General features: G+C 36.4%; 2 protein-coding genes across 2 annotated transcripts; both read right to left on the bottom strand.

Moving 5' to 3' along the window:
- LOC104758711 (pentatricopeptide repeat-containing protein At1g53600, mitochondrial-like) lies at positions 1315-4402 on the bottom strand. Its single transcript, XM_010481631.2, has 3 exons — positions 2060-4402; positions 1906-1958; positions 1315-1669 (listed from the first exon to the last, which is right to left on the bottom strand). Exon 1 carries the CDS (start codon positions 4352-4354, stop codon positions 2198-2200), a length of 2157 nt encoding a protein of 718 aa, XP_010479933.1. The 5' UTR covers positions 4355-4402; the 3' UTR covers positions 1315-1669; positions 1906-1958; positions 2060-2197.
- LOC104758710 (C2 domain-containing protein At1g53590) lies at positions 5943-10063 on the bottom strand. The gene is made up of 12 exons (XM_010481630.2): positions 9646-10063; positions 9462-9536; positions 8932-9075; positions 8662-8757; positions 8437-8568; positions 8207-8359; positions 8073-8114; positions 7926-7974; positions 7679-7771; positions 7410-7593; positions 7201-7324; positions 5943-7126 (listed from the first exon to the last, which is right to left on the bottom strand). The coding sequence occupies exons 1-12, from the start codon at positions 9760-9762 to the stop codon at positions 6068-6070; spliced, it is 2268 nt and encodes a 755-aa protein (XP_010479932.1). The 5' UTR covers positions 9763-10063; the 3' UTR covers positions 5943-6067.

The following is a 10646-nucleotide window of genomic DNA, read 5'->3' as shown; positions in this document are numbered from 1 at the left end:
CCACAGCCACCACCACATCCTCCTCCATGATGCCCACCATCACAACCACCGTGATGGCCGGAGTCAGAGACAGTAGGGAGAGACGCAGCCGCTGGATATAGCATGAAGCAACCACCATCATGGCTTGTTGTTACATTTCTATGGTTTTTTGGCTTCTGCGAAGGCCCATTAGTGACTGTCTTCTTCTTCCCCAAACAACTTAACAACAACAAAACAGTCAAAACAATAATAATTAAACCACCAAAGCAGGCTAGGGAAACAATAAAATAAGTTTCCATGATCTCTTTCTCACTCTCTCTTTATGCAATAAAGAAACAAGAATCGTATAAATAAACTTTAATAGTTCACGTTTTGTTTCTTAACCAGTAAAACTATATTTATAGTCATTATCCTTTCGCACGAAAAAAAATCATTATCTATTTTCTATACAACTAGTATGATATTATCCCATTGTAAACCAAAATATATCGACGCATAAAACAAAACCTAAAATGTGCACACAAAAAAAAAAATCAAATGAATGAAGATAAAAAAATCATTTTAATCTTGACCTTTTTTTTAGTCTTTTGATTATTAAAATTCAATTTAAACACAAAACTAAAGGAGTATACAAATAACATGTATAGATTGATGCATACATTATACATATATAAACCATAAATTAAATTACAACAACCAAAAAAATTAGTATCCCATGCAGAGGAGTAGAAATAATAACATCACAAATCCAATAGTTAAAAGTTTCTTAACAAAATAAACAATCAGACACTATATACATCGCAACATGAAGACCAACATTATTGCAATATCCGTTACATAAGCAATATCTCGGTTAAGATCAGTCCAACTGCGAGATTGGCCGCTTTAACTTCCCGATGCATCGCTCCTATCTTTGTCGCAATAATCGATGAGCCATATGATTAAGATTACCATAACAAAGATAAGCGCTGCAGCCCCGGTAAGTATGACCACCCCCATCGATTGACCTTTCTCTTGAAACTTGATTTTATTTATGATTTGTTTTTTTTTTTTTATGAAGAGAACAAGATCTAGAAGTACACATATATATGGACGATGACTACTTGTATTAAAAAAATGAACCTCTTGGAAATATTCGAACAATTTGCCTGTAAAAGGCTTTGGTTTGATTGTATTGCATGTTTTTGACATAATCGTCGTTTTAGCTGCCAATTTGTAGTATGTAAATTATATAAATGTTTTGAAGTCTGTTTGACCTTCTTAATTAGTATATATGTAAAGAGTTGTGAAGAACATGATGGACATTTGAAATTGAAGAAATGGTCTTATATTATTAACTCCATCTTAAAAATAATTTAAGAATTACACATGAGATATTCTTACAAACACATAATTTTCACGTTACATACTTTTTCCAATTTGAAAATAATAAAAATATACTAAGTAAATGTTTTTTAAGTTAGTTTCTTAATTAATAGCAAGCTCAGCTATAAATAAGCCTTGCTTGCACCAAGCGAGCTGCCCCAGAGACCCCAGAATGAGGCTCACAAGCCATCGAATAGATCAAGTTATATGTCTTCTTCTTCCCCGACCAATCACATAATAAGAAGTTTATACCAATCAAAACAGTGAAAACGCAGGCTACCACAATAATACCATAAACTTCCAGGATCTCTCTCTCTCTCTCTCTCTGCAATAAGAAAATAAGAATCGTCTCAACTTTTAAAAAATTCACGTTTTCTTTCTTAACCAATACAACCCTATTTATAGGAGTTTAGGCAACAAACATAATGTAGTTAAGTAATTAACAAACAATTATCCAGAGAAAAAACAAAAACGTAAATAATAAACTCCAAGAAGTAAATAATAACTATTAATTAAGAAGTAAAAACAATTGGTAATTAACTCCAAGAAGAAAACTCATACCTCAATAACAGAGCTTGGCTCAGAGATGGATCAAAACCTCTTGCACCACTTTACTGAGAAGTTCAAACCCATTATTAGATGCATATATGTGGAATATGCCAAAATTTAAATCGAAAACATAGGAACTGATTCATAGGAGGATTCAGGAGCTCACAGTTCATCTTTTGGTTTAGTGGTGGGAGAACAAACTTGAGAGACATTCGGTTTTACAAGGTGACCCAGTGAGCTTCTTGCTCTCTGTTTGATGAAGTAAAACTCAACGTGCTTGCATGTTGCTTCACTGAAAACTACTTCAATGGCTGACACAAATCAACTCCATTTCCTTTCCAATCATCTTCAGGGTGAAAGCTATCTCTTCAAGATTCAGATGAGATTCATCTCCTGAAAGAAAATTATGTACTTGGCCCTTTAAGATGATCCAGCTAGACCCAGGATCCTTCTTTATTCCTTTTGATTTCTTGATGTTCCTTATCCGATCACAGTCTCCGTTTTTCCCAACAATTGAATACAGCTGGGACAATATGACATAAGGTGTTGCACTATCAGGCTCGAGTTCGATTTGTTTCTTAGCAGCAAGCTCTGCTAGATCGACATGTAAATAAGTTTTGCTGGCACCAAGCAAGCTGCCCCAAACCCCGGAATGAGGCTCACAAGGCATTGAAGAGATCAAGTTATATGCTTCATCAAGTAATCCACTTCTGCCAAGGAGATCAACCATGCATGCATAATGATCAGGTCCGGGTTCAATGCCGTACGAGAATTTCATTGATTTGAAGTATTTCCATCCTAAGTCTACGTATCCAACATGAACACAAGCAGATAATACAGCAAGAAAGGTAACACCATTTGGCTCTTTTTCTGTACTTTCCAATATGGAAAACAACTCTAGAGCTTTCTTCCCGAAACCGTTATAGGAAAACCCGCTGATCATTGTGTTATAAGAAACAATATTAGGCTCACTGATGCATAAGAAGATCTTGTAAGCGTCACTTGTGTTCCCGCATTTGCAATACATCGATACCAAAGAATTCTGAACTGACAAGTCACTCGCCATGTTCATCTTCACAGCTCTACCGTGGATCTGTAGTCCTTCAATTAAATCCGCCAAACTAGCAGTTGCGCTGAGGACACTACTGAAAGTGTAGGAATTTGGAGAAACCTCTTTCTGGAGCATCTTAAGAAACCAGCAAAGCGCCTCTTCATAATATCCATTGCTCACAAATGCAGATATCATAGCAGTCCATGTCACATCGTCCTTCTCAGGCATCATTCTAAACAACTCTACACATTTAGAGATTTCTCCTTTTTTAGAAAATCCCATGATCATACCTGTCCAGGATACCAAGTCTTTATCTGGCATCTTCTCGAAATGTTCATAAGCTTCAGAAATTTCTCCGCGCTGAACAAGACCAGTGATCAAGGAATTCCAAGAAACAGTGTCTTTATTTTTCATTAAGCCAAACACTGCTTTGGCCTCTCCCATATAACCAAGCTTAGAGTACATTGAAATCATCGAACTCCCTAGAAACAGATCAAACTCGAGAGGCATGCGTGAAACTAACCCATGAATCTGACTTCCTTCTCGATATCTGCCAAAATCACGACAAGCTTTAAACATGACAGCCAAAGTGTTAGAATTAACACTGACATCCCCTTCCCGTCTCATTCTTAAAAACAGACCAAACCCATCTTCAAAAAGACCAGCTTTAAAATACCCATCAATCATAGCAGTCCAAGTAATCACATTTCTCTCAGGCATTCTATCAAAAAGACTTCTAGCATCAACAAGTCTCCCCATTTTGCAATACCCATCAACCATAGAGCTATAAGATACCACCTCTCTCACCGCCATACCCTGAAAAACACGAACAGCCTCATTCCACTTCCTTGCTCTCAGATACCCTTTCAACAAAACATTCGAAGCAACAGGATCACGAAACTTCACAGGTGTCTCAGCATACAAAGACTCCGCCTTGTCAAACATCCCTGCCCGAACAAAACCAGTAATCATCGCCGCGTAAGACACAGCATTCTTCTCAGGTATACAACAAAACAATTCAAAGGATTTCCCCAAATCACACTTGTTTTTAATCATAGCCGTAACCATCGCGTTATAAGAAGTTGTAGCTCTCACAGGCATTTCATCGAACACTTGCCATGCGTTACTCATCTTACCATTCTCCGCGTATGCAGAGATCATCGCATTCCAAGAGACTATACTTTTATGCGACATCTGTCTGAAAATAGCTTCAGCTTCTTGGAGATTCCCGTTTCTAGCGAGCTTCGAAATCTGAGAATTACATTGAAAAATAGCAGTGCTCGTCCTCGTGTCGAGAAAGTTTGGATTTTTTGGGGTGATGGGATCGTGGTTAGAGAGAGCAAGCGTACAATTACATCTGAGACAAAGGCTGTGTCTGTAAACTAACACGTTTCTCGAAATCGACCTCATCACCGTTGACAATTTAGCGATTCCAACGGATGAGAGGCAGAGACAGAAATAAAAAAGCCGGGAAATTTTTTTAGGGTTTTTAAATCTCTATTTATATAGTAATTTTCTGTACAGTTTCACCAAGTTAATTGACAAAATATGTTTTTCACATCAGCCATAAATATTTCTTTGCCAATTTTTCAATATCAAATGTAAATAATTAATAGAGATTGTAGTATTAATCGACATTTCAATTTTAATTTGCAAAACATAACACTACAAAAAAAAACATGGAATTGCCGACTGCAAGTTGCGACTTAAAACACAGTCCCTAAATGCAAGTTAAATTAATTTTGCAGCGATACTTTTTGTTCTCTAAATTTTGTTTATGTAAATATTGTTATTTTGGTTTTTCTTTTTAACCAAACATTTTTATTTATTTAGTGTAAATTCTTCGTTAGTTAAAAATATCAAAAATAATAATGAGTCTTTCTCTGTAATTAATTAGTACTATTTATAAGTTTAATTCCAGTTTGCATAAAGCCATAAACAATAACCACACTTATGAGATAATACAGTTTCATTATATCCATGAGGGCTCTGCTGGTGTTTGTATAGTATGTTATATGTATACCACTTCCATTCTATAAAGTTCAAAAAGAGAGATATTCAAAGTAAAGACTGAGGCAACTTGGCTTGCCAAGACAAGTGCATATAAAACTAGTATACAATTGACATATTCTTGTATACCGAAACTAAATTATCCCCTAAAATTATTAATTAACAATAAAAATAAAAGAAAAAGTAAATAAAATTAAAGTCAAGGAAACAACTAGTATTACATTAGTGTATATAACAAGTAAAAACTGCAAATACAAAGTCAGAAAACAGCTAACCTCCACAAACATTACTGTGTATATATATTAGATACATTAATAGTGGAGGCTCGAGAATCAAAACAATAAAGGAAGAACAATTATGGATCGAAAAATTATAGAGTCTGTAATCTACTTAGCGTTACTTGGCTTTCTTCTTCTCAAGTATCATTTTTTGTTTAAAACCAAAAAAATATCATTAGCTGTTTCTTAGGTACGTGCTCGTGGTGGCCTTATATCACCGTACGTAATTGTTCGTCCTTGCTTTGTTTGTCTTTTTAAAATTTCGTTGTTGTTCTTTTTCAATATATATATATATGAAATATAAATGTTTTCAATTAAGTTTGTGCATGCGAGATATGTAAACATTTTATAGGTTAATCAACATATGCAATAATGTCAAGTCAGATCAACGTTTTCGAAAATCCCTGCTAGCATATTAAACATGGGACATACAAGGTTTCGGAGCAGTCCTAGTAACCACATAACACATTTGTTAAATGTGAACATCATGGGGAGACGGAGCAGTCCTAGTCCCTGCTAGCCACTCATCTGGATCTCACAGGCATTTCATTGGGGTATACTCATTTTACAATTGTCATCAAAACACTTTCTTGGTTTTCGGTTTATGCATATTAGAGACGGTAAGTGTAAGGAAACTCTGAATATCGACGAGGAGACATGAGATAGACCCCTTGCAAGTCAAGCTATTGTTCAAAAGAGAAAAATAAAAATTCAAGAAAACAAAAAGTAGGGTTTATATAAGCTCGAGAACTTCATTTGGTTCGCAGGTTTTCAAATTTAGTAAACCAGTAAACAGATACATGAACGTTGTTGATGTGCACAAAGATATACATTTTTAGTTTGATGATGATTCCTTTTCTCCCCCTTCTTCGGTATTCTTAGGCGTCTCTACTTTCTCATCTTCGGTTTTGATGTTCATGGCGGCGTCCATATCTCTAGTTTCAGGTTTTGTTGCTCCCTCTAATTTCTCCTCTTTAGCTTCAACATCTGTCAAATTCTCCGCAATATCACCACTTGAAACTTCCTTAGTATTTCCTAATGTTGTGGAATCTGCATGATCATCATCTCCTGTTCTCGCAATATTCCCATCGCGTGTAAGAGCTCTCGGTGTTCCTGTTTCTGTTGCCAGGTTCTGTACACAGGTAAATGAATCATCATCTTCATCAGAAGTGTCAGAATCAGTTCCAGAGTCAGATTCAGGAACGATTTCTTGTTGTCCATCTCTTACTTTCTTGGATCCTTTACGTGAAAACACATGCTTGAACTGTTTAGCAGACTTTTCAGCTTGTTTTAGAAAGCTTTTTGCAACATCCTTCATATGACCTTTACCTGAATTCTCCTCTGAATCCAAACTCTCACATTCTAAATTCTTTCCTGAAAGTGGACCTGATAAATTGTCTTCAACGATGAAGTTAACTCCAACATCCTTTTGGTTTATTGCCTTCAGATTGATCCGAGGTGACTCTGTCTGTGACTCCTCTTCAATGCTTCCAATTAAAAACTCTTCCTTTTTCCCATTCCTATGAAACACTGACCCAATTTTTCTCAATCCTCTACCAACAGACTTCATTGGATTCTTTGATCCCTCATGATTTTCGTCAGTGCTGCTGCTTTCATTTTTGGGAGATCCATCGTTGGGATTTCTTTGTATTTGGTTATCAAGACGTCTACTCTTGCCTTTTCTTGGTTCCCAAATCTGTGAGACTTCAGCTCCTGGCTTTTGAACCCAAATTGCAGTCTCTTCTTGCCCTTCAACGTTAATTGGCTCAAAGTTATCCACAACACTTGGAGATCTGTCTGACGAGAAAGAGCTTTGGTTTGCAGTATCAGAAGCAAAAGAAGTCTGTATGTCTTCCTTGTTTAGATTCGTTCTTTTGAAGGGATCTTCACTCAACTGTTTTCAGGAATGAAAAGGATTCAATAAAACTAATCTTAAAAGACAGTAGTGTGTTCAGAGAAAAGTTATACCTTTCCATTGTCCTCGATTACAGTTATAGCAAGATGCAGCCTTCCCACTTTGATGTTCTGAAGAGGCAACCACATATCGCTTCTTTGGCCGCCTCTAAACTCTCCGATATTCACTGAACATTCACTGCAACAAAACAGGAACCCGAAAACAATAAATCATTAATATTCACACTAGTTTGGAGAAGTGAATCTGAGGTTCAGGAACAAACCCAAGGGTATCATCCACAAATCGGTCTTTGTCTCGAACTTCAATGTTGAGTATACTTGGAGAGTCCCATGTAAAGATTGGTATCTTAAACTCTTCATGCCATTTTGGGGACAATGTTTTCTTCTGTATCTTGGTTTTGAATCGGTAAGAACCAAGTTTCCCTTTCACATAAGGATCAGCAAAACCTGAAACCAAAACATCCAAGTTTTTCAAACCGAAAGGAAAAAAAATTAATGCATGTCGATGTGGTAATTAAATGTCAAAACTAACCATTTAGATCAGACGGTTTAACATCTGATGCTTCAAAGACTTCAACTAAGACGTGTGCAACTGGTTCTTTCTCATCAACAAAGAACCAATTTTCTGGAGCCCAACAAAGGAAAAAAAGTGCAAGTTAATGAAAGCTTGAGCGATACCAGTCATTTCAAGTGGCAGGAGTGTAGACAAAATGTTACAAGTGACGAAATAAGAAAACAGATATATAAGATGGAAGCTAAGGACTAGCTGCAATAACTACCTGACTTTGGGCTAACAAATTTCTCCATGTCAACAACAAGCATATTTGGCTGCAACCAAATTGAAGGAATATTGAGAAACCGTAAACCAATATCTTTAGACGGAGCCATTTATTGCTTAAATCACAACCAGCAAACGTCATTCTTACCTGAACAAGGGTCTGTTCAAATGCGATTGAAAGAAGTTTATCCTGATTAAAAAATGACAAAAAGGGGTGACTTTTAGTGTGAAACCAAAAGTGTGAAGAAGAAGAAATTCAAAACTGTCTTGTAGAGTACTTACTAGCCATCCTGCGATGCCCGGAAGGACAGCAACATCAAGCCCGTGAGTGAAGATTGGTTTAACAGTCATCTGGAAATACGGAGGCTCAGCAAAACACACACGTAAGCGTCCCAAGAAAGGCCATCGACGAAGGAACTTCACTCCAATCAACACCTTTTAAGAGTAGAAGCGCAAAAGTGTGTTTACAAAGGGGAAACGATCACATCCAGATAAAGCAACGGCTGCACTACCTTTCCTTCCACGTGCATCCCCGTTAAATGCAGTTTTGTCCACATCCCAAAACCAAGCCGTTTCCTTAATTTCACAGCAAGTATTGCACTCATATCATCTGCTGCGAGAAAATTCATTCCAAGTTCTAGTACCTGTATAAAATTCCAGTATAAGCTCTACTTCTGCTCTAGATAATTAATGGAAGAGAACAAATTATGATGTTCTATGAGGTATTGCATTTATACCAAGTGATCATCACCCGTAGATTGGCGAAGGACCCTTATATCAGTCAGCAGAGGCGGGTTTCTTCCCATGTAAAGATGCTGTATCACAGCTTTTTTCTGCAAATACATCGTGGAAGACAGTCAATAATAAAAACTGAGTTCTTACAACTGAGGTGTGATTTCCAAATAAAACCAAAATGCCATTCACAGAGCTGTTGAAATACTATAAGATATAGAAAAGCAATATGGAATCAAGAACCAGAAAAAAAAATATTTGTTAGAGAAGGGTACCGCTGTCCAAGGTCTATACTTGTCCAAGAACCAAGGTATGATTGGACCCAGAATCTTTTGAGATGCAATCTGTTCCATGCAGATAGGCCATATCTTCTCCACAGCATAATTCATCCACCGCACAGATTCAGAGTCAGATAGAACCTGAGAGACGCACATCAAAGAACAACGAAAGAAACAAAATTTCATGCAGGGTAAGGAAAACTTGGGATAAACAAATCAAATCCAAATGAAGTTTATCACAGACAACAAATACACAGGCGAAAGCAGAAGAGGGAGCATCCTTAAGACAGTTCATAAAATGGGCTAAAATCTAGCAGCTTCATCGTACGATTTCAACCATTACAAGATCAAATGCTTAAAACAGAGAGAGAAAAAAGCAACCAAAGTCATAGTTTCCAACATCTTGTTAAAAGGTAATCTCTAATGATCTCTCTTTCCCAACCAAACTACAATCTAGGAACTTAAAGATAGAAACTTTCCACCTAAAGAAGAGTAGAGTACCCAAAATAAAGACATATAAAAGTTACCCTTCTCTGATTAGCTTGCTTCCTCTCTTCAAACTGCAACGTTCTCTTCAATCTCATCACATACCGTTCATGAACCTGAAGAAACCCCCAAACAAGAAAACAAAGCAACAATCTTTACACATTCCACTAAAAATCCAGAAAAAAAAAAAAAAAATCAATAACATCATCAGAGAAGAAACAGTACCAAGTAGAGATAAATGAGAGCGATGAAATAGAAAAAAGCGTGGGATCGATTCAACGAAGAGATAAACCAGAGTAAGAGCAACACAATGATGATATGATGAATTAACGAAGACTCCATCGTGTATACCCTTTCAATGATCACAAAAACAAAAAGAAACCCAGAAGAGAAAAATCCTAAAGATCAAGTCTTTTTAATCAAATCCATCTCAGAAAAAGGAGATATTATCCGAATCGATTCGAACTTTGAAGTGTTTTCTCCTGTTTTAGAAAGATCGAAAAAGCTAAAAAAAACGACAAGAGCTACTGTATCACGCGGAAGGAATCACAATTGTTTTGTAATTCGACGAGAGTGAGTTAGGAATTATCCGTTTTTCTCAAGTTCTAGAAAGAAAAAAAAAAAAAGCTCAAATCTTTAAGTTGACTAGTCTTTTGAGATTTTCTTCCTCTTTTGTTGGTTCCGAGATCAAACGATGTCGTCTTCACGACTGTTCCCCCATTGTTTAATCAAATCGAATCGAATCCAATACCAAAATTCGAAATTTTCTTACTTTCCCATATGGTTGGAAAATCACTTGGCTATTAATTTGGTTAAGTCATTACTAAGCTTTAAACCATTCCAAGTTTTAAACTTTTCTTCTAACCTGGCTACCTAGATTTTACATTTATGAAGTCAAAACCAAATGTTATTATCATTAAGTATCTCAATTGTGTCGTTGACCATTGACCTCCTAACCTGATGAAATTGTGTCGGCAACACTTTCGTTTAAAACACTACAAGTTTAGGCCCATTATTAGCCCATTAATTTAGACTTAAAAGTCCATCTAAAAAACTTTGAAAGCTCTTCTTCATAGTTACAACCAGTGTTCAAGAAAGAAAACGGTCTAGGCGGCCGTCTAGGCGCTAGGCGCTCAGCAGACGCCTAGACGACCGTTTAGACCGCATAAAAATTACATAATATTATTTTAATATATATTTTTATTTTTAACTAAATATATTTAAAA

The sequence above is a fragment of the Camelina sativa genome, chromosome 17 (genome assembly GCF_000633955.1).
Source record: "Camelina sativa cultivar DH55 chromosome 17, Cs, whole genome shotgun sequence".
In the NCBI taxonomy this organism is placed as follows: Eukaryota; Viridiplantae; Streptophyta; class Magnoliopsida; order Brassicales; family Brassicaceae; genus Camelina; species Camelina sativa.
The sequence above is the reverse complement of the archived record's forward strand: the minus strand, read 5'-3'. Positions and strand labels throughout refer to the sequence as shown.

Coding starts and splice junctions, on each gene's coding strand:
- LOC104758711 (XM_010481631.2), bottom strand. CDS start 4,354: ATGAGGTCGATTTCGAGAAACGTGTTAGTTTACAGACACAGCCTTTGT.
- LOC104758710 (XM_010481630.2), bottom strand. CDS start 9,762: ATGGAGTCTTCGTTAATTCATCATATCATCATTGTGTTGCTCTTACTC. Junction 8,360..8,436: donor GGATGCACGTGGAAGGAAAG/GTAGTGCAGCCG, acceptor TACTCTTAAAAG/GTGTTGATTGGAGTGAAGTT. Junction 8,115..8,206: donor CGGGCATCGCAGGATGGCTA/GTAAGTACTCTA, acceptor TTTTTTAATCAG/GATAAACTTCTTTCAATCGC.